Source organism: Meleagris gallopavo, chromosome 26 (assembly GCF_000146605.3).
Source record: "Meleagris gallopavo isolate NT-WF06-2002-E0010 breed Aviagen turkey brand Nicholas breeding stock chromosome 26, Turkey_5.1, whole genome shotgun sequence".
Taxonomy (NCBI): domain Eukaryota; kingdom Metazoa; phylum Chordata; class Aves; order Galliformes; family Phasianidae; genus Meleagris; species Meleagris gallopavo.
Window position 1 is genome coordinate 1,445,102 of NC_015036.2, and position 23,919 is coordinate 1,469,020.

The window sequence follows — 23,919 nt, forward strand, 5'->3', positions numbered from 1 at the left end:
GCCCCTGCTTAAACATGCTCCTTGTAATCTTTGTCATGCCCATGGTACAGAATCTGGGGGATAAACAAACTAATCAGAGATATTAGAGGCACCTCCAGGAAGATTTAGTCATCGTAACACTTCACTCTTATACAGCATCCATCTGTCTGGGAATAATTAAGCCTCTCAACCCTTGATGAGGTAAATGCTGTGCTCGTTGGTGTGCAGACTGGTAAACAGAGTCACAGAGAGGTTACAAGGTTTGCCCCAGACCACACAATAAGTCTGTGGCACTGCTGGAAAGGGAAATTTCCCCGTTTTCTGTGTTGCTACAAAGCCACATCACCTCTGAGGTGTGCTGGAGGGGTGAATGCAAAGGGACTGTGGGTTGTGTTCCATCACCTGGCCAGTAAGCATTTAACACTGGGAGAGCAGTGAGGCCCCGGATCTGCCTGGGGCTGTGGCGTCCCATCCCCAGAGGTGCCTGAGGCCATGGGGAAGTGGGGGGCATTCAGCCCACGTCAGGGAGGGGCTGGGGGCTGTGAGGTCCCTTCTGACCCAAGCCATTCTGTGATCTTGCAAATACCACAGTGGTGATGGGTTGATGGTTGGACTTAAGACATCGTAGTGGTTTTTTCCCACCTTTGTGACGCTTTGATTCTAATCACCCTCACAAACCCCAGCTGCAGCCTGGGGCTCTTTTGTGCTTCACGTCTGCAGCCCATTGCTGCTCAGTCCTCCTCCTTTTATCCCTGGTCCTGCATCACCATCAGCCCTTGGTGCTACGAGACACACAACCAGGAAAGAACAGCAGCAGGAAGGTTTACTGAGCAACAGGCATATTTAAGCTAAAAGTTTGGAGAAAAAGGTATTTTACAGGAGGGAAAAAGGTTTGTTCTTATTGCTTGTCAGTTTCTTTCAAAGCTTTCCCAAAACTTCCCCGGTCCCTGCTCTCCTTCTGTGAAAGCTACTGGCCTGCTGATCTGCTCTGTCCTCCACCTTTCGCCCCTTTAGTCCCAAAATTTGCAGACTGACAAGGGAACTGGAAACCTTTACATCATCTCAGCAGCATCTCTAACACTCTCCAAATGTTTGCTGCGGGGTGACTTTGAGACATCAGATTTTCTCCTAGCTTATTTCCTCTCTCTGAAGCTCCTCAGCTGCTTGCAGGCACCGAGCATCCCATTCACCAGGAGAACACATAGCACTCATAACTTCTCCTGCACTGCTCATGACAGCAAAGCTCTGCCTGAAGCTTCTGCTTTCCTTTCCAGTGCTCTGTCAGAGGCTGCAGGGCAGTGTGATGTAGCAAGGAGCTGCTGCCCCCACGTAGTGGGGAGCAATGTGGAACTGCAGAGAGAAATTATAACTGCTGGTGAGCTGGAAAATGTGACTTTTAGGGCAAATAGTTGAAGTCCTGGCTGTTTTCTGTGGACTACAGAGAGCTATGCTTTTGTGTCTGGTGGCTCCTATGTTTTAGCTACTGATGTTGGCTAAAATGGCCATCCCAGCTGTCACTTCACTGGTGTTGTGGAGCTAAAAAGGGGTAGGAAATCTGCTGTTTCAGGCTCCTGTGTCCTGCATTAACCGTTGCTCTTGCTGCCATCTCCCATGGAAGGGCTGCTGCCTGCGTGGGCTGAGGACAGCAGCTTGCTTTGCTGCCTGGGGGCACTCAGTGTCTGCTCATGCATGGGGTGCCAGAAAGGGTTAACGGGTGGGAAACGAGTGCCAGTTCAGCCTAGGGGAGCTAGCAAGTACAAGCATTTTCCTAGTGTGAAGCTTTGTTTGATACATCTGATAAAGTCTTCGGTGGGATCCATCACTGCCGTTGTATTTTCTGGAGCAAATTCCTTCCCTTTGATTCGTAATCCGGTAACATCCCTACTGGCCAATCTTGTACAGACAGCCCCATGGGCTGTAAAATCAAATGGAAAATGTGGGCTCAGATGGCACAGCCAGAGTCTGAGCTGGAAGGGTGTGACAGGGGAGGCTGGGAGGTTAGAAGGTAAAGATTCATGTTCCAAAGAACTTCTGCATGGGTCTGCACCAAGCTGTCACAGATGTCTGTGATCAGGTCCCAGAACCTATGGGGCTGTCCTGATGTTGTCACAAGTGTCCTGGTGTCCCAGTAACTGTCAATATAGACAAATGATTTTATGGTTAGAAGCAAATTTAATGACAGTCTAGGCCACCTTCTTGTTAAATGCAGTCCAGAAAAGAATATATATTAACTCCTACATCGAGCCGTTACCTTTGGGTTCATCTATAATACCACTTTTGAAGTGAAGCCTTGTCTGGAAAACTGGCAAAAACACCTCATGCTATATGAACTCTTGATCTGGTGGTTAACTACTTTATCTATTACCATTTACATCTTACTGCTAGTCCTACTTTGTTTTGTATCCTCGAGAGACTCAGATCATGATCCTGCACTGTGTGACCCACAGAGACTGCAGCAATTCCTGGTAGGGGCCGAGAGATCAGCACATCATTCCCCGTGGGAAAACAGGTCTAGGAAACCTCACCGAGACACAGACTGCATAGAATCATACCAGATATATTAATACATTAAAACATAGCAGAAATGACATATGCTAGCATAAATAACTGACTTTGCTCATTGCTCAAACTTCGCCTTTGGAATTTTCTTCTTTTGTTGATGTTTTACAATAGCAGCAGTTATAGTCATAGTACTGAGCATCCATCTAATTACATCTCAATTTAATTATCACCCTTCGTCATGGCTCCATTCTAATGAGGTCTTCAGGTTGTTACGGTTGATGATGAAGTGGCTTGAGAGGTGTTATCTGTTCACCTGAATGAGAGCCATTCAAGGCAGGGACCAGAGAGGGCCCATATGGGGGATGTGCACAGCCTCTCTGCCTTGCACACAAAACAACCCAGATTGTGAAATACCTTTTGGAATTATAAAATTATAAAAAAAATTAAACAGCCATGGGGCACCCAGGTTGGTGGATGGGTTCCAGAAGCATTAGGTCATACGTTAATTTTATTATTTTTTTCTCGCTCCCAGAATCTCAGGCACTTTTCCAGCCATTATCAAAAGTCACTTTCTATAGAGCGAGCGTCTTCTACAGCACAGCTCTTCGGATTCTTTTCCATCGGCTTTGTTCTCCTCTCATTTCAAAGCTTTTCTTTCTTTCTTAAGTTGGAATGGCTCTAAAGAGAGGAGCTGATTTTCTCCCAGGTCACCCCAACACCAAAACCACCACCCCTAAGCTCTGTATGTTTCTACCTGAACAAACCTGGGAGCAGGACAGAGGCCTTGCTGTCTTTGCCTGCCTTGTGCTTGGCCTCTGCCACTTAGCCCTTGTTGTCTGTTGACATCCTACAGGCCAAATTAGAAAGTGGGGAAGAACCTCCTCCTTCTCATCTAAGTAATTATTCCCCTAGAAATGCATGGACTTAATCAATGTTGCAATGAAATTTTGGAATTCGCCCATGATACATTGCCACATTGAGCAAAAGTCTGTTACAGATGCAGAGCAATGGCACTGCTTTCAGCCCAGAAAGTGTTGCTATAAAGTGCTGCCTGGTGCAAGAGCCAGTCATACTGTGCTTTATAAAATCGAGGGAGATGGAGTAGCTTAAAACTGGCCATAGAAGTCTGTGGCAGAATCTGGGGGAAAACCAGCAATAACAGAGCGGTTGATGAGCTCAGACAGCAGTGCCTGCGTTCAGGCAGCGCAGCAGACCCAATGGTCTTGTCTTGGTGTGTAGGAGCAGTTCTGACTGCAGTCACATCTTCTGGAAGTTCAAAAAGCATCCTGCCCCGATGAGTGCCATGCAGATGGCGTGGTGACCTCATTCATTTCGTACATTTACGTGTTTTCTAAGGGTCAGCCTGAACCCCTTTGCTCAGTTCAACTGCGTTCCTTACCCATCCTACCAAGAGTGAAGAGAGAAGCTATTTCACTACCTCACTTCAACATTCCACGTGGCTTCTGACTTCCTCTTCCTCTCCAACCTCCCTTCTCTCAGCAGAGCTACTCTTACTCGGTCTTCCCTCAGATGTCATGTTTCCAGGCTGCTCATCAATCCTGCTGCTTACTGTGTTACATAAAGCAGATGGATGCCTGTCCTCAATCCACAGATTGAAATTCTTTTAAATTCAAGTGGATAATTGAAGCCTGTTGGATCAATAGCAGGTGATGATCTAAGGCACTGACTGTAGATATCATCTGGGCAGTAATGGTTACTCATCGATACATAAATATAAAGGCAATCACCAGTGGCAGAGTCGACGTGGGCTTACAACATCCACATCCAGGTCAGCCACACATGTAATTTGGGTTCCTGCTGACACTTCCCTGTGATGGGGGCTGAACCAAAACCAGACAGATCCTTATGACTCTTCTTGGCTTGAACCAGAGACTCTCTCAGAGCAGTTACACACTCATGTCATCCATTATAGGAGACTGCCACAGTGGGATGAGCCACAAAAGCTGTGGATTCTGCCATATTTTATATAGGGCTCAGCCAACCCCTCCTCAGGGCATTAAAAAGTTTTTTTCCTCACTGAAGAAAAGCTGTTGTTCCTTAAAATAATGGAGGGGGTCTGAATTGCCACCTCTCTGTGATATCCACAAGGACAGCCTGAGCCCTGAGACTGAGCAGAGTGGGGTGAAACCAGGTACCAGTGAATGCAGTGGGATTTGGAAAAGCTTTTTGCACACAGTGAGAATCTTCCCCGAAAGTCTATGCCACATCGTTCCATAGTCCATGCAGCTTTCTACAAGAGATGTGTTGCTCATTTAAAGCATTGAATCCAGGAGATTACAAGGCACAGGGTATCTTCTGCCTCCTTAAGTAGGCGCTGAGACATGGGAAACTGAACTCAACCCAAATAGCCTGAGATATATCTTATGCCATGACGTGGATTTAAAAGAGAGAGAGAGAGAAAAAGAAAAAAAAAAAAGAAAAGAATGTATTAGCACACAAAATATTAAGTCATTCACATTTTCTGCAATTAATTTATCTGTCATCAATGGGCTCATAAACTATTTGACTCTATGACAGCTTGGAAAGAGAAGATGCCAACTTTTCCTGCAGGTGTGCATCTGGTTGGGAAGACATCAGCAACTGTACGTGCAGGCAGGGAGGATGATAGGAGGGAGACAGAGGGGTTGTGAAATAAGATGGGAGTGAAAGGGTTGGCAAAAATGCTGGTTAGCTGCATTTGCCCTCCTTAAGGAAGGGAAGACATCAAACACCTTTCCCAAAAGCAGGCTGAGAGCCCCCTAATGCACGGTTTTATTAATCTGGCTTCAGGCAAGGAACTTATAAAAGGAGTCCAGAACACTATAGAAATGGTTTTAGCACATTTCCCATATTCAATGTGATATTTAAAATATGTATTTAGCACCAGGTATCTGGTACTCACTTGCCAGTGTGGTCATAAATCCTCCTGACTTCTCTGAGAGGTAGTTTGCTTTATGGTTCTTTCATGGCTGCTCTTCAGAGCTTCTCCCTTGGACCTTGTAGCATGAAGCCCGTGTTTTCCAGATGTCAATACACTGAAAGTACATGAAGAAGTGGCTTTGAGCTGCTCTGTGGGCATGCTGTTTGGTGGGTTGGTGGGTGGATGAGATGACTGTAGAGGTCTTTCCCAACCTTAATGCTTCTGTGATTCTATTTTAGCACATTTCTCCCAAAGCAAATAACATTGCCCCGGAGAATCCCAACAGGTGGGACCTGTGTGAGTGCTTGCAGCCTGCTCCATGACATGGACCTTGGTGGGACCTCCTGGGATGTATTTTGGAAGGAGAAACCAATGGGTGTGAAGTGATGCTTGAGAAATTGAGATGGTTTTACATCGCATTTGAATGACAAAAATGTTTTTTCCACTCACTTTGTGCAAAAAAAAAAAAAGGGGGGGAAAACTGAAGTTTTTACATCCCCAGGAAAAAAACACGTGGAAAGGTCCTGATTTGAAAGCTCTGTCAAGAGGGAGAGGCTTTGATGCAAACCCTTGGTAGATGCTGCTTCTGCATTGTGGTTTTAATGCTTGTGTGAATCCAGTTTGTGAGGGTTAGAGGGGCAGTGGGGCGATGTCTGGTTGGATCTGGGCACCATCAAACCCTCAGTTTTGTAATGGCAGAACCCAGGTGGGACGCTGGAAACCGCAGCAAAGTTCATTTGTGTTCTGTGCACTCTGCTCCAGCAGCACATCCCACTGAGAGGGAATTAAAGCAGAACGGGGGAAAAGGGGAAGAGCAAAGAACCAGCACAAGGAATGTCACTCCACAAATACGGAAACGTCTCCAACGTGCCCCTGGCGTGTTGCAGCAGACAGCTTAAGCCGGGCGAAAATTCTTTGGCAGTGACATCAATTCAGCAGTAAGTAATGCATTTTCTAGGGCTGAGATTCAATTTAAGGTCCCTCCAGTGAGTGGAATGATTGAATGGTGTTTAAAAAAAAAAAAAGGAACCAATAAGTGGGAGGCTCTTTGTGTTAGGCTCTCATCTGCCTGTAATGTGAAAGCTGTTTTCCCTTTTTTCCCCGCTTGGACTGTGCCACACTGGCCTCTAGAATAGAATGGCCTGAGTTGAAAAGGACCACAATGATCACCTAGTTTCAACCCTCCTGCTATGTGCAGGGTCACCAACCACCGGACCAGGCAGCCCAGAGTCACATCCAAGCTTCCCAGAGCCACATTGCACTGAATTCTGCTCAAACTGCCACAAACGTGGCTCTGTAGCAGCTGCCACCTCGTCCCACAAACCCAGAAGCTGACAATAATGCTTTTAGATGCCGAGTGCCTGATCCACACCTTGAGGACCTGAACCTGTCCACACTCATTCCCTCTACCAACGTGTTGGGACCCAGCAGAAACCACAGCTCACTGAGCCCTGGGAGAGCACAAGAAGGGCATCAGGGATCTGTGCCTCCTGGAGTAATATGGCCCAGAAGAACTTTTCTGCTCGGTAACTCCTGCAGCTTTCAGCAGCCAATGCTTTATAGTGTTGCTAAGCCAAAATCTCCCCCTGCTAAATAACTCTCAGCAAATCTCTCTCCTCTAGAAATGAGTGCATTTTTTTCATTCTACAATAAAAAAAGAAATTAGAAATTGTCATGATTTCATAGGGAGCTCTCACTGCCTATGAATTTAAAACCAGCCTAGATAATGCTCTGGTGAAAAGGCAGTAAAAATAGTTTTCTGCCATCAAGGGAAGGGCTTAAAAGTTTATTTTCTTGCTGAGTGATTGGAGTTAGGCAAAACCCATCCCCAAAGGTTTCATTGCTGGTGATGCAGCTGTAGGGATTGCCAAATGCATACTCAACAGGAGACTTGTTTTCTAAAAATAGTGATTAGATCGTTAACTCTGTCTCTCTCTTGATCCAAATTAAGTCTGTGGACAGATTTGGAGCTGGTGTGAAGGGGAGGTGCTGCTGAACTTCCACCAGCTCTGTGCTCCCATCTGCTGAGCACCAGGCTGGGGGGAGAGTTGCAGTGACCAACGTGTTGGCAACCCCAGGTCTCTATCCTTAAATACGGTGTGGTTTCACCAAATGCACTGCTTCATGCAGAAAAGGGGTTTTATCTCCTGTCGCTGTTTGCAGATAAGATGTTTAATTGGAGCTGGTTGGAGTTTAGATTGTAGCTGGTTGTGTTGACTCTGTAATGAAGGGAGATAAAGGGAGAGGTCAAGCCAGCAGCTCATCCCAGCACTTGCAGACATGTCTCAGGCGAGGGTGAGCTAAGCTCACTGGGCTTCACTTCACTGTGGGTGTCTGCACATGAATGGAGACGGTTCTGTGGTAGTTTGCAGCTGGACCGAGGAGGTTCAGAGGTGGCAGGCGGATGACAGCAGGTGCTGGAGGCTTTTCCTGAGCATTTCCAATTCCACAGTGCCACTTCCGCGTGAGCTCAGCTTCTGGGAGATGTGAGTGCTGGCTCCTAACCTTGCAAACAGCACTGGAAAAAGTTGTAATCTCTGTCTGGGTGAGAGCTGATGGCTTTGCAGAAAGGAGGGGTGCAGAAAGGCTGGTCCAGATGCAGTGCAGCATCTGTCTTTGAGCTGGGGAGGTGATGTGGTCCTTCAGGGCTGGGTTGGAGCACTCTGTGGGCCAAGGTGTGAGTTTCCATAGATGAGTTGCAACCCACTCCCGAGATCTTCATCTTTAGTTGTCCCTACTCACATCAGTCAGAAATAGAGGGTTTTCACATCACAGCTTCACCCTGCGGCTGAGCTTTGCTTGGTGAGCACAGAAAGCAAAGCAGCAGAGCTGAAGTCCCCTCTCTCACCTCCTTGCCTTGCTGGTGGCTACAATAAACTTAAAACCCAATAAATGGAAATGCAGGGGAAAAAGTTATAACAACACCATCAGGATTAGATCAAAATAAAACAAACGCCAGAGCAAAACTCTGTTTAGAAATCAACCAGCGCTGCATAATTCATCAGCCTCCCATGGACCCCGTTTTCCTGCCTTGTGCTTCAACGACTTGACCAATTTGGTTTATAGAGTCATTTGGGTAAAAGGTGGGGGGGAGAAACGTTGCTTAAAAAGTAAGTCAAAGGCTCCAACATGTGTTCTGGGCGAGCTGAATTCAAGATGAGGGTTTTAGACTTCCCGTGGGAGCTCCCTTTCACAGCTCTCCCCTAATCCTCTGGAAATGGCCTGTTCCCCACAGCTGTCGGCTCGCCAGATAAACTATTTGTTCAATTATTCTTGGCCGAGATGGCGCAGGCTGCCTCAAAGCCGCCGGCTCCATCCCTCGGCCCACTTCAATCACCTTCAGAGGAGCCCGAGCCCGTTTGAAGGCCGCCGTCCTCCTCGCAGGGCTGTCCCCACTGCCACCCGCGCATCCTTTTTATCTCTCCTCGACCCCAGGGGGTGGCTGGAGGTGCTCCCACAGGGGCTGGCAGTGAGAGCTGCTCCGGTGTCGGAGTGGCTGGGCGAGAAAATAATTACAAATGAAAGAGAGATTAGCAGAAGCTGTTGCGACAAATGCTCCCGAAATGGTTTCTGGAGCGCCGGCGGTTGCTTCTAACGGGAGAAGTCAGCTGCAGCTGCCATCCCTATGGCAATGTGGGGGAACGCAGGACCCGCTGGGATCCCAGTTGAAAGCCTTAGACCTGACAAACCACAGCACGGCAGGATGAGATGACGGACTGGGGCAGCTTCACGTCATGCAAATGGACTGCTAATTAATGCAATTTTTTTTCACATTTGTCTTCCCATCTCTGTCTCCATCCCCAAGGCCTGACTTCTGCAGAAGTGTTCAAACCCATCTCATAAACGACTCACAGCTGCTGAATGACGGCTCTCACCTGGTGCTGGGAGTTGCTCCATCACCTCGAGAGGAACCTGAGCCTCTCCGAGATGAGTGTGAGCTTTCCCTGTAGTTTGTCATGGCTTTGGGTAGGGCTCATTGTGCCCAAACTCCCCCCACTTAAACAAGAGATCAGAGTAACACGTCACCAATTTGTGTGGGTTGTCATACAGGGCACGCAGGAATGGTCTTTGATGGTCCTTGCATGAAACCGTACGTAATTGATTCTTCATGGAGTGAGCTTTGGGCATTCCTACTGCCCACAAGGCTAAGGGCATCTTGTGTATATCTCCAACCACGGCCTGGCCTGCAGGTGGGTATTATTGGTGGAGTAATGGTGTGAAGTGGGCACTGGTTGTGCTGCAGGAGTGTGTGGGGTGGCCAAGCGGTGATGGAAGAGCTACCATGTCCTCATGTGGAACCCAAAGGAGAGGAGGAAAACTCTGTGCCTGCTTCTTTGCAGACAGAAGGTGAGTGATGAATGAGAGCTGTGAAAGTGTCAATTCCCAGCTTTGATCAGCATGCCAATTATACATATATATATATTTATATATATATATATATATATGTAGATATGGTTTTTGTACTTTTTTCCATCAAAGTTCAAGACTAACTGCAGTGTCTCTTACTCCTGGGAAATGGAGGAAGTGTTCTCTGGGGAGAAGAGCACAGCCAGTGTGTCAGTTATGTACTGAACAGACTGAATCTCTGTTCATTACCAGCATCTCAGGGTGGTTGACCTGAGAATTAAATACACAGCAGTGGGGCTGTGTAGGGGTATAGGAAAGTCACTGGGACTGATGCACTGCTGGCAATTGGAAAGCTCAGTGTGGGAAATGTGCTGGCAAGGGCTACGGTGTCTTGCAGAGAAATGATACAAAATAAAGCAGAGAGCACCAATCTGGAAGAGTTGAGCGTCCCTTGGTTGCTCTTGCTGGTAATTTGGGCAAACCATCAACATTGCACCAAGGTGTCCTAATCCCATGGCATGAGGTCTTGGCCACATGTCTGTGCTTCCCTTTTCTTCCATATTTGCAAAGGCAGAAGGGACGTGCAGCTGCATCCCACACCCTTCAATCCAGCAATGCAAATCACCGGGGCCAACCACCGCCCCCAGTACTCCACCCCACAGCCCCACGGGTTGCTCCTGAAGCTCCACATCATAACATCTGCTCATCCCCGACCTCCTGGCTCCCTTCCCCATCCCAAACGGCGAGGGCTGAGGCATCCCACCCAGCACTTTGATGCGCCCGCAGGGACAGCTGGGCTGTGCCACAATCCCCTCGGCCCTTTGGGCTAAGCCAGCGTTTTAAAATAGTCCCCCCCAGCCCAACGGTGACAACTGCACAATTATTTTAGATGCTGTTTACGGACCCGTGGCGTAACCGGAGCCCACGGGTGGCACAGAGGAATGGGAGGCAGTGAGTGAAGGGGGCTGCGGGTGAGAGGAGCAGTGAGTGGTTTTCAGCCTAATTAGCAGCCCCTTGGCTCTCACAGGGCAGCTGAGGATGGTGGAAAACTTGTTCATATGTACAGAAGTCACAGTTTTCTCCTCTTCGGTGGTTGAGCTGTCCCTTGGCTTTCAAAATACACCTATTATTAATTGTTATTTATTTTTAACTCTTCAGATTTGGAACAAAATTCTACCGCTCCATCCAGCCTGAAGACATCTTTGGTAAACCTGTGAGTAAGCCAGAATCTGCCAGCAGGTGCTATTTCCCATCAGAAAAAAACAGAGATACGATCTGAGATTCACCATGAAGCAATAGCAGACCCCAGAAAGGGACTCAGCCTCCACCCCCACTGCTGCCTGGGGCGCACGGCTGGGCAGCAAACCGCAGCTGTGGCACGGCTGCAGGTGAGTGTGCTGCTTCAATCCCCCTCACTGCGGGATGCTTTCAGCCTTTCCCATCCGTTTCAGGGCTGAGCGTGTGGCCACATCGCCTCCCTGCTGGGATAGACGGGGATGGAGGCTGCGCGACCCCCCTCGTGCTTCAGTTTCCCCATCACCAAAAGAGAGGCGCGGGATGCCCGGCCCTATAAACCTCCCTGCGGAGGAGAGAGGGTTGCCATGAAGGGACAGGAGGGCTCGGGGCCGGCTGTGCGGTGGGAAAGCAGCACCTCGAGCATCTCTCGGAGCCGCTCCGTGCAGCCCCAGCACCACCTGGCGGCCCCGCACAGCCCCGGGCGGCGTCTGCGAGCGGGGCGGCTCGGGATGGCGTTCCTCCCTCTGCCACCGAGATGTGCCCTTGCTCCACGCAAAACCCTCCGGGAGGATTTATTTATTTTATTCTTTCGTTGTTTTATTACTTATTTTGTCTTCTCTTACCTTATTTTGTTTCGTTGTTATCCACTGTTCCCATTTCCCACAGGCTTTCCCCCAACTCTGTGCTCCCTTCTCTCAGCCTCCATCCGTTTTCTGCACTTCCCTCGCTGTTTTCTTGCTATCCACCTTTGCTTTCCCTTACATTTCTCTTGACTGACTGCAGTGTTTCGTTTTTAATGATTTTTTTTTCTGTCCTTATTAATGTCTTTTGCCTTCCCAAGCGCTATGCAGTGCTGGTGTCCTGCTGGATGGATGCAGTTGGAATTGCAGCACAGCCGAGATCTCTCTTTTTTTATTCAGTCTGATTTCATGTGTTTTTACCCACCAAGAGGCTCAGGTCTGTTCATGGGGGCTATCCTAGAAACCTTTATTTTTTTGCTTCATTTTGGCCAAGTTTTGCCCCAAAGTGATCCCTTCACTCTGCGTTTTTGGTCTGGCTGTGTAGTGCAGAAGATGTGCCCTATGGGATGGATTCTTTTTCTCATCTTGCCATCTACCTTAGGACAGGAGCCTCGAGCAAGAGCTGAAGGATTTCTTATTTCCTACCTTTATCTATCAGCCTGCTTTCATGGCTGTGCCATGCAGCTCATCAGCCTGCTGTCCTGCCCCCTGAAATCACAGCTCACCTTCAGGCTGCCATCCTTAACTTGCAGAAATGAGGAACTCATTTCCTGGCTGTGACGTTCCATCATTTCCCCCATTTCCCTCAGCAATTAATTCTGAGCTCTATCCAAGCAATTCTACACATCCTAGAATAGGAATGGTGAATTGGTGCCAGGGCTGATTTCACGTCAAGGTAACAGGATTTGGGCACGCTGCCATTTGGGACAGAGCCTGGTTTGTGTCTGCAGCCCATGGTGACCCCGAGCCCATCCTCACAGCTTTGGAGACCAGAATGCAGATGCATGCTGGGCAAGGTGCAGCCTGTATGTTGTTTCAAGGATGGTGGAGGAAACAACCTCCAGCAGAAGCATAGCTATAAATCAGAGATTATTTTTCTTATGTGTGTTTTGTTGGGAAATGTTTGCTTTGGATCATGTGAGCATTGCTGAGGTTAAACATGCAGACATTTAGCCTAACTGCCAGCTCCGGGATGGTGTTTGCTGCAGTAAATACACACAGAGAGGTTTCCTATTTCCCCGCCCCATGGGCTCCATGGTTTCGTTCTGCAAATATTTCACAGTGCAAATTTCCTGCTAGACAAGGAACAGCAACAACAGGCAACAGAGTCTGGGCTGAGGGCAAACTTCAATTTCAACGTCAGGGCTCTGCCCAAGCAGCTCAGCTCTGCGACAGCAGGAGCCATAGCAGGATCACAAACCCAGCCCAGCAGCTTGGATTTCCATCAGTGATGAAAGAGCAACCCCACGTTCTGGTGCTTTGTTGACATTTGTAGACATCCCATGGCTTTCTTTCCATAAACTTCCTCAGGAGAGGCAGCCCCTCCCCATAGAGAAAGAGTTATTCCCATTTCCAGGCCCTCCATCACTTACTGCTTACCTTCAGGTCTAGGGGTGAACCTAAAGAGTTGGTTGGACTCGGTGACCCTTTCCAACCTTAAGGATTCTGTGGTTCTGTTTAGGGACACAATCAGTGAACACGCTGGGGAGGGGCTGGGGTTGGACTTTGTGGTCTTAGAAGTCTTTTCCAACCTTAATGACTCTATGATTCTGTGACATTAATGAACCAATTTAGTGGTGGAGCTGCAGAGGTGGAGGAGAGGAATGCCTCAGTGCTGCAGAACGAGATGCTGCTACAGCCAGCATGGAGCAGATGCCTGCAGGATGCTTTCTTCCTCCCCCAGCTCAGCAGCTCTCAGAGGAACAAGCAGGGCAATATTTTTGCAAGAAATCACCCATTTAAACAACATTGTGAGCAAATTGCTTTGATTTTCATAAATGCCCCTCTTCTTGAATGCTGGGGTGGGCAGCCAGGCAGAGCTCTGAGCCATGAAGTCATTTACAAAGCTCCCAGACAGTAAAACTCAGCTTTCTCCCTACAAATTCCCTGCTGCAGGTGTATGTGCTGTGGGTGATGTAAGGATCTGTGCTGCCCCATAAAAGTGAGTTAAGCTGAGGGCTGGCAGGACTCTAGCACAGGAGGCTCTGTCAGTGCTTCTGTTACAAATAGCGATAATAATGCTTACCTCCCTCCCCAGGGCGTCGTGGGGGTTAATTATTTAACATTTGTAAAGCACTCGCAGGGCTGGAGATGAAAGTGGGAAGTATTATTAAGAATAAACTACGTTTTGTAGGAGGTCTGGTCAGAAAATTGCGTTCGGAGTTGAAATATGGGTTATGATCGTGGGTCCCTGGAGGAGCATCTATCACAGCCTGGGATGTGTGGGAAAGGAACAAACTGAGAAAATGAAGATGTTTGGTGACTCCCTTCACTGTTGCAGCATTGGGGGGGATGGGGATGATACCCTGTGCCCCTGCTCTCTGCACAGGGTGGGTGATGCAGAAACATGGAGAAGGATATTCGATTGTTGAGGTGGTTAAAAACATAAAGGTTTGAGGCTAAGGATTCTGCATAAAGCTTTAGCATGGCCAGCCAGCATTGCTCATTGAGTCAGGAAGGTTCTGAAGGGAGAAAACTCCAAACGAGTTGCTCAGTGTGCCCTGAGGTGTGGGGCTTTGGTGTGCCCAGCCCCTGGCTGCAGGTAGGTGGGGAGGTGCTTGAGGCGGAGCACAGCTCACCTGGGTGAGGTGCAGCAGCAGCTGGCAGGTAATGTGGGGCTCTGGGGGCAGGGGTTGTGTGTTGGGCAGGGGTGGGATGGTGATGGATGGGATGGGATGATGTGGATGGGATGAGGTAGGATGGGGTGAGTGACCACCCCCCTGCCTTTGGTATTGCACTGCAAATTCTGTAGCAGGGAGGGAAAGGAGCCCACCTGGTTGTCCAAAGGGTCCGTGAGTGGGTTTGGGGTGGTGGATCCTGAAATTTGGTGTTTGGGTTGAGTCCGTTAAGAGTGAAGGGTGTGGGTGGGTGAGGAAGGAGGTGCTCTCCACGGAGAGCAAAGTGGGGATATGGAGGGGTTCTGCCTGCCCCGTTGCTGGCGTGTCTGACCAGCACGTCCCAGCAGTGATGGGGGCCATGGGATGGGGTGGATAAGGATTCACCAGGCTGCACCCAGCAGTGGGACATGATGGGTGGCCGGGCAGCAACACCGGACAAGGAGGAAGTTGGAAATACAGTGTAGTGCTTGTGGCTCAAATGCAGTGGAGGGGAGGAGGGCTGCTCAGGACAGGGGTCCCCATGAGTCCCCCCTGCACCTCGTGGGGCTGCCTGCAGGGAGCCCTCCCCACTGCCGGCTCTGCTCCTAGCCAAGTTGCACACAAAGGCTCTGTCTGACACCTGGACTGAGATCACCCAACGTGCACCGAAGCAGAAAGCCTTCCCCCACCCTCCAATCCCTGTGGAATTGCCCAGAAATTCCTCTTTTCATGCCTGAAAATGAGGAAGGAATGAGTCCTTCAATGCCCTTCTCCAAGGCTGGTGCCTCCCACAGCAGGGCTCTATTTTGGGAAGGTTTCTTCCTCCTTGCTACCAGCTGGAAACCAACAGCATTTCAGTTTTGCAGTGCAGCCCCAGGTGCCCAATAAGCCAAGGAGCACAGGTGTGGGAGTTTTAGGTGAATAATTGCTTCTGCCTTGAGTATATCAGAATTGAAATGGTTTCTTAAATAGTTTGGTATATAAAGGTTTTTTTTCTTGAGGCATGACAAAGGCAGTACTGTGCTGTTGGGTCACGGTGTGGGTCTGCCCCAAAACAGCCCCACATGCAGCAAAGGGGAAATGCTGCTTGTGAGGCTGGGGACTTTTCCAGGTAAATGGCAGGGGAGAAAGGAGCAGGGAGCAGTCAGGGGTTGATTGGTAAATTGGAACAGGGGTGTTCCAGAGCCGTGGGGATGAGGCACTGAGGGACGTAGGCAGTGGGCACAGAGGGGTGAGGTTGGATTAGGGATCTGAGAGTTCTTTTCCAACCTTAATAGCTGCATGAGACTGCAGAAGCAGCAGCTTTGGGATGACTTCAGGACATATTATTGTCTCGCTTTCTGCCCATGGTGACTTGGTGGCACTTCTGGTGGCAGCAGTTTCGGGGTTTGAGTTGCAGTGGGAACGCAGCCCTGGGCTGGCTGAGTCCCATGGCCACCAGCACCTTGAAAAAGCACTCCAAGCTCTCAGGCAAAATGCAGAAGAAAAATGGCTTTTAAGATAGCAACACGTGTTTCCCAAAAGAGATCATTTTTAAAGTCAGACCCCGTTTCCTTAAAACCACAAATAAACAAATGCACATCGTAAAGAGAGGCAAAAGGATGACAAAGCGCCCGCCCTAAGCATCTGTCATTAAGGTGGCTTTGGGTAATTTGCTTTATTGCTCAGCTTTCTCTGCCGGGCTGGGGGATGGTCACTGCTTTGTGGCCATGGGCTCACGTCCTTCCCTCAGATGGAGTAAAAGCAGGTTCTGTTTATGATGATGATTTTCAACCTAAGAGGAAAACCCCTATATATCTTCTGTAGGCAGAAAGCTGCAGATGCAGTTGGACTTGTAAGCGTTGCTAACAGATAATAAGATGATGGTTTCATGTCACTGGTGTGGGTGCAGGCAGATATACAAGAAAAAATGATAATAATGGGATGAAATGGCTCAGTGGGGCGTTAGGCAGACATGAATGCATCAGGGGTCTGGCTCCTGGGGGAGCGATGGAAGTGCTGCTCACACCAGAAGCAGCTCTGAGCTGCTTGGACAGATGGGGGATGTCAGACAGGAGAGCTCCTATTTGTGCCACTTTTGCAGTTTTTTCACCTGCAGAGATGTCATTATCTCATTGCTCCTCCAGACACACACTTAAACCTCCTGCACTCTCAGAATCAGCAACAGGAGGCCAGGACCTTCCCAGGAGGGTCTGAATTAGCCACATAATTCCCAGACGTGGCACCCAGAGGCATTTCCAGCTGGGATCCGGGCGGAGCTCAGCTTTTTTGCAAGCAAAGCCATTTCTCTTCATCCCTGAGTCAGCACTCCCATGGGGACTGCTGCTGTCACACCAACACGGCAGGTCCTGCAGAGAGAGAGCAGCTCTGAGCTGTCTGATTTGTGGAGGCTGAAGGGCAGAGTTAATTGCACGGGTGATGGCTGTGAGCTGTTTCCAATAGCGAACTTTAGAACGTAATTTCCAAACTGGTGACATGGAAGCAGCGCCCTGAACGAGTCATTATTGATGCACTAATAAAACCTTTGCAAGAAAAGAAAAGAAGAAAAAAGGAAAAGAGAGAAGTAAAGCAAATAAGGCACTATGGCCCCAGGATTTGGCTGAAAAGAGGAGGCACCGCCTCACATTAGGGAAGTGAGAGGAGGAAGCAAAGCCTGGTGGGCTCCTTACCATCCTCCTGACAGTGCTGGATGCTTTCCTGGGTGATTTGGTGAATTAGCTTTAAGACAAAAAGAAGCCAGCTCCTCTGGGAGGCGATAAGAGCAGAGGAAACAGTAAATCATTAAGCCAGCTTGGTGTAATGAACAGGCAGGGGGACAAAGTGCATTAATTACAAGGGATGCGGGTGTGTTGTTGAGCAGATCAGACAAGTGGGAGCATTGCAAAGTCCCGCCCTGCAGGGATGCCCGCTGTCAGTGCTCACAAATGGTGGTAGCAACAGCAGCTGCAGCTCCAGCTTTTGGATTTGGGATTTATTCCTGTTTGAAGAATTGCACCACCCCTCTGCATGTGGAGCTGCATGGGCAGACAGCAGCTGCTCAGAGCTGAAATCAGATTTGTTGGCTTTTCTTCATCCTCTAAGTGGGTTGTGCATTTAACACAGAGAATGACCTTTCAGTTTCTCCACTTTGAAGTCCATCGGGTCCTATGAACACCAACTATGAAATATAACTGCAGGAGATGGCTTGTGAAGTTATGTATCTGGCATATAATAGAGCATTATGACGTGATGATCACATTTGCTGCAGGAGTGCCTTGCCATGTTGTTCTCTCAGGGCTTTGCTGTGCTTTTGGTCACTGCTTGGATTCCCCTGCACGTACGCAGTGTGGCTCATTTCTCACCACAACACACACACATTCAGCCTCGTTTGGCCCAGACCAGGTGCTCCCTTTGTTGCAGGATACAGGTAGATGCTCTGATTGCAGGTTTGTCTCCTTGAAAGGACCAAAGAGCCCATTGTATTTACCTGCTGGGCTGTGCCAGCAGAGCTGGTAAGCAGCACCTTGCTTTGATTTTGTGTTTAATTATCCAATGTTCCCACTGTCCATAAATCTCTGCTTCCAAGTCACAAAATAAGGCAGAGCCTTGCAGCATTGCTAAAGCCTTCCTGCAAAGCTGCTATCAAATACAGCAGAAAAAATGATTTTAAGCACAGCATTATCTCCCTAGCATTAAGTTCCCTCCTTTATTTTTGGCATGAAAATGTTGCAGGTATTTGATGAAGGCTCCTGCAGCACCAGCCTGATGGAAGGAGCATTATGGCATGCAGGCAGCTGCACGCATAGAGCAATGTTTGCAACAGAAGCAATGTTTGCCCCAAAATATGCCCTCACCATTGCAGTGGGCCGTGTCTGTGCCATGAGCTGGCTCCTTTTGGGAGCCTTAAGGGGCGGAAAGGGATCGCTCAGCATCACCAGCACAGCCTCTGCTATCAATTAAAACCTCCTAATTGACCAGCCTGACACAGCCGACCTGTACCCGTGCCAAGGCAGGCCCCCAAACATATGCTTGAGCCCACATCAAAGAGCTAATCGTTTCTCCACCTAATTAAACAAACTGGCAAATGGCAAGCAGGAGCCGGCTGGGTTTTAATTGCTGTGGTTCTCCTAGGAAACGGGTCCCTCTGCTCCTGCAGCCCTGCACTGTGCTGGCACTGAGGGCTGAGCTGAGCTCTGCTGGGAGCCACAGTGCCTGGTGATGCTCAGGGGGAACGCTGGTGCAGCTGGTTTGGGTTAGGGGGCATTTCTGAAGGTTTGTTTTTCACCAAACCCTTTGGCTTGGTGAGTTTGTGTTGAAGCAATTCCAATTGTTCAAATCCTTCTGTACGAGCTAAACAATCCAAGTGATGTTTATTTGCAGCAGACCTGCCAGTTCTCCCCATTTGTTGGCCTTCCTGCCCAGTCCCAGCTCTGCAGGGGATGCTCTTGCTCAAAAAGGGAGGAACAACCCCAAGGTTCAAGCAGGGATGCCAGAGATTGCAGCAGGGACAGGGCCTCTGCTAGACCAGCCTGGGCTTTGGTCCTTCCAGTCCTCTCCAAAAGGCAAAGGGAACAAAGCTTTTGTTTTTCCCCACAGCATCACACCGGATACCAATGTGATTTGTGTAATGGTAGTGTTTTTCTTTGCCTTCTAGTCAGAGGACGTTGTCAGCATGGCAAACTTCAAGGGCCATGCACTTCCTGGCAGTTTCTTCCTGGTCTTTGGGCTCTGGTGGTCTGTGAAATACCCACTGAGGTACCTCAGCCAGAAAGCAAGCAAAAAGTCCAAAAATAATTACTGCTTCCAGCGAGTGGATGCCATTGAAGGAGGAGTTAAAATCACCTTTGCTCTAATAGGTAAGAGCTATGTTGAGTTGGCAATGCCAACAGCTTCCCATGCTGTAGTAATGACCATTGTGGAGTCCTCACTCCAGAGGAACTGGTCCAGATGTAGAAGGATGCATCTCCTTGATGCTCATCTTGTGTTGAGAGACCAAATCTCACATCCCTTCCCAAAGCTGAGCTACCATTAAGGCAGCCAGTTCCTGACCCAAGTCAGTGGCTGTTGCCTTCAGAAAGCCCTCGCAGCAACCAGCAGCACCAAACCACCGTTGCATATAAGCCACGATCTTGTATGCCCACGCAGGGATGCTGGCAGAACAGTTCGTCCCCGATGGGCCCCATTTGTACCTCTACAGTGGGGAGAAACGTGACTGGGTGAAGCTGATGAACTGGCAGCACACCACCATGTACCTCTTCTACGGCCTCTCCGGGGTGGTGGACATCTTCACCTACGTCTGCAGCACGGTGCCGCGGGGTCTGGACCGCCTGATGCTGTCCGTGGCTGTGTTTGTCGAAGGTCAGTAGGAGATAGGAGGCATCTTGTTGGGTGAGTCACAGTGAGAACAAAATTTGGCAGACTGAGATATCGCCCTGGACATCCCTGAAGACAGGACAGGTCTGATATATTATCAACGGATTGTCTGCTGCAAGATGAGAAATATAGGCATTGATGCATCCTGGCTCTCCTGGTTTGGGGTTTCTGGTGTGACAGCAGGCTGAGTTTCCTTGTTATGATGAATTGCTGGTGGATACCCCATCTATCTTACATCCACTGAGCTGTTTGCATGCCCCGTGCTCCCCCCAAGGGCCATTAATTGTGCTGCAGGCATCATCATTCTCATCTGCTTGCATCGCAAGTGGCAAATTGAAGTGACCTATTCTGGCTTCAGCACATCATGAATATCATTACGTCTTCAGACTGTCTTGCTATTGTGAGCCTGGATTTCAGACCTGTTGGCTCACACGAGGCAGAAGAAGACACTAGGAAATGAAGTTCCGGTTTACGTTAGTGAGAAAAATTGGTGGTGGGTGGGTGGTTGGACAAGATGATCGTAGAAGTCTTTTCCAACCTTGGTGATTCTATGATTCTGATATTTTCTTTTCCCTTATCTCAGTGGTTTTTGAAGCACAGCACAGGCAGGTCAGCAGGTAATGTTTAGCATGTAAGAAAAGGGAGTCACAGAATCATAGAATATCCTGAGTTGGAGGGAACCCATAAGGATCACTGAGTCCAACTCAATGTACCCAGGAAACGTATCTCAGAGGAGACCCAGGTGCTCCCTATGGCCACGCCACTCACGTGACATTAACAAATGATTTCACTTCCGCGTCCTCCTAGATTGCTAATTTGATATAAATTAGGGGCTCACTTTTCCCATCTGATAAAGCTCCCTGAGAGCTGGTGGGACGTGATTTACTCCCAGTGGTGGTGGTCAGTATGGTTGATGCTACCCTAAGCATGGCGCTTGTTTTGGCAGGTTGTCTCTTTTATTACCACGTCCTTCACCGCCCCATGCTGGATCAACACATCCACTCCCTGCTGCTCATCGCCATATTTTCGGGGGCCTGCAGCACCATGCTGGAGGTCTTCCTCAGGGACAACATCGTGCTGGAGATGTTCAGAGCTGGTGTCACCATCGTCCAGGGAACGTGGTTCTGGCAGGTCAGGGCTGGCTCCTCTTGTGGAGCAGAGCACTGTGGTGGGAGAGCCGTGTGGAGAGGAGAAGGAGCCTTGCATCACGTCTCAGTCACGCATCTCTAAAGAATAACTTTGCAAGGCTCACTTCATAAGTAGATCATAACCCAGAGTGAAAATTTACTCATTGCAGGTCATCTCTGATGGCTGCTCTGGCTGAGGTGGCTGTTTGTCTTGGCTTATTGCTTCTCTGGGGGAAAAGGCGAGTGCTCACAGTAAGCAAGAGGTGTTCTGCAGTATCTGACAACCAAGTCCTAATGGCTTAATGTGTCTAATGCACCCTGCAGCACTCCCTGTGGCTCAGTGGAAAGATGCAGTCCCCACCAAGCAGTCAAATGGCTGAGTGAAAGCACGGCCACCTGCTCGCTTTGGTGGTGGAGATGCAAAGAGATCAGCTAGAGAGAACTGCTCCCAAAACTCAGCTGCCAGCAACAAATGTGAGCTCTCCTCCTCTGCCTCAGCCCCACAACTGCTGTATTAACTCAGAGCAGACCTTATCCAGGGATGTGAAACACCAAAAGCACTGCACAGCTGCCCAGGGAGTGGTGGGGTCCCTGGGGGAGTTCCATAACCATAGGGATGTGGCACTGAGGGATGTGGGCACAGCTGGGGTTGGACATCTCAGAGGTCTTGTCTGTCTTTAATGGTTCTATGATTCTATGGTTCTATGATCCTATGACTCTAAATTTGGAGGGCTAGGAGTCTGCAATGCAGAGAGACAACTGTAAGCTTCAAAGCTCCTGTAGCAGCTTCTCATGCCTCCAGAATATCTCAGAAGGTCAGGAAGCGAAAACACCGTTTGCAAACCAGCCCAGGCTCATGTCTCAGGACATTGATTTCCCCCCAAGCTAACAAAGTTCTCGTCCCACCCAGGTCGGGGTCGTGCTGTTCCAGCCATGGGGAGGTCCCATGTGGGATGAAAGCGACCACAGCAACATCATGTTCCTCACCATGTGCTTCTTCTGGCACTGGGCGGCCGCAGTGGTCATCCTGGCTGTGAACTACAGCATTGCTTACAGGTACTGCTGGGGCTTGGGCTTGGGAGGAGCAGGTTTGGGAGAGATGTGCATTGAGCAGCTGGTCCTGGTGTGCAAAGCCACAGCTGGATGCACAGCCTGTGCCTGCTGCAGGTTTCAGAGCACAGCAACAAATGTATGCTTTAGTTGTTGAATGTACAGAATGCAAAATAGGGGCAGCAAGAGGCACAGGCACTGAGCATGGAGAAGGCAAGAAAGCACGACCCCGAGCTGCTCTGCAAGCTGTGCACTGTTGCTGCTCTGCACCGGGTGCTGGCTGACACCTGAAAGTCAGCATTTAATTCAATAGAAAAACCAAAGCCTTTCCACCACCACCCAACTCCCACCCTGTCTTTGTCCCCTCCCTCACAAGGATTTCAATGCATTTGACCTTCCTTGAGCTGTTAACAAGAACGCCAGATTTTTAGGACCTCTATAGCAGTTTATCCCCTTCTGTGTGCTCTGGGGTTTGGCTGTCAGTGATGTCTTGCCCCGTGTGTTGCAGCTGCATGCAGCGGTGTGGGAGAAGCAGTGGAGAGCCCTACATCAGCCTGGGGGTCCGGAAGCAGAAGGGTGATATGGGCTCCCAGGCTGCATTCCTGAATGGATCGGATGAAGAGTGAGGAGAATGCAACCTCCTCCTGCAAATTGGAGAAGAATCAGCTTTCCAGAAGAAAAAAATACACAACAAAACCTAACAAAATGTCTGGGGAGAGCAGAGAGGGGCTGCCCTTGTGCTGCTTGGAATCCTATTGTGTGCATGGTGGTCTCTGCCCTCTCTTGTACCCTGATACACCAGCTCTGACACAAGCACTGATTGCAGTGATTTTAGCAACAAAATGAAGCACAGAAATTGACTGTTAAGATAGATCCATAGGGATGGCATCCTTTGGCCTTCCCAACTCCCCCACTGGCCCAACCTGCTATGTTGCAAGGCAGGAAAGCTCCATGCTGGGGTCAGGTCCTCCAGCACCCCCACACCACAGCATCATCCCAAGGAGGGAATCGAAGGAGTGATATGAAATTACATCAGATTTGCCACACCACAGCTTCGTCGTACACAGCAGGAATTTTATTGCCAAAGCTGTGAACTGAAGACATTTTAAAAACAGTTTTCTATTCACTAAAAATTCTTAAAGAGGGAATAAATATGAAGCAAAAATCCTTTCAGTCTGATAAATTAAGGAGTGTGTAACAGTGGCTCTCAGACCTGCGGAGCCCTGTGAGATGCGTGGCTGAGCACCAGGACCCACCAAACAGCCCTGATTTCCATAAGCAAATCCCCCACAGCTGGGAAAGTGTGATGAAATGGGTGCACGTTGTGTCCCCAGCCCATCTGTGCCGGATAATTCCTGGCAAAAAGGTCACTTCCCAGGTAAGAGAAAAGCAGACACTCAGCCTCCCTGGGTTTCCAGCCTTTGGAGCAGGTTTGTTCCGTAGTGCTCATTTTCAGGAGGCTCAAATGGGCTCAATGCAAAGGGAATTTAGCAGCAGAGCATTTCACCTCTGCAGATCTGTCTGATTAATGCCACACAGTGAAGTGCCACGAATTGTACCTGGAGGGTACCAGCAGATGCTCGTTCTGCTATGGCTGGGGGCAGCTTTCCCCAAAGCACACAGTTCTCCTCTCTGCTGTGATACAAGACCCGGGGACGGCAAGCAGGAGGAGTTCCTGGAGCTCTTTTCTGACGTTAACGATTCTGTGATTCCACGACAGCACCGTGCAGCCAGCAGCTCCTCACCTCACTGCGGGGCGGCACACCGAGCACCTCGGGGGCTCCAGGGGGGCAGAAAGTAAACCTAAACGGGCAGCAAAAGCAGCTCGGTGCGATGCTGGGAACAGAAAAGCCAACGCCACTCCTTCCACCCCACGGCCACACGAGGGCAGAGCTGCGAGGAGCTGCGGGCGGAGGGCACCTTGGGCGCCGTTCCCCCCAAGCGAGGGGATGCCGATGGAAGCCCGACCCCCCCGACCCCCCCCCCTCCAGCATCCCCTCGTCCCCACCTCACGCTTTTCCTCTCCGTAGCTGGAATAGCTCTGTCTGCCTCATTAACTCCCGGCCCTA

At 49.4% G+C, this 23,919-nt stretch overlaps 1 protein-coding gene across 1 annotated transcript; it reads left to right on the top strand.

The window, feature by feature from the left end:
* Positions 1-14,236: 14,236 nt before the first annotated feature.
* Positions 14,237-23,023, top strand: LOC100546734 (transmembrane protein 45B). The gene is made up of 6 exons (XM_003212672.4): positions 14,237-14,331; positions 18,955-19,156; positions 19,446-19,658; positions 20,620-20,804; positions 21,711-21,856; positions 22,359-23,023. Exons 2-6 carry the CDS (start codon positions 18,973-18,975, stop codon positions 22,474-22,476), a joined length of 846 nt encoding a protein of 281 aa, XP_003212720.1. The 5' UTR covers positions 14,237-14,331; positions 18,955-18,972; the 3' UTR covers positions 22,477-23,023.
* The last annotated feature ends 896 nt before the right edge of the window (positions 23,024-23,919 follow it).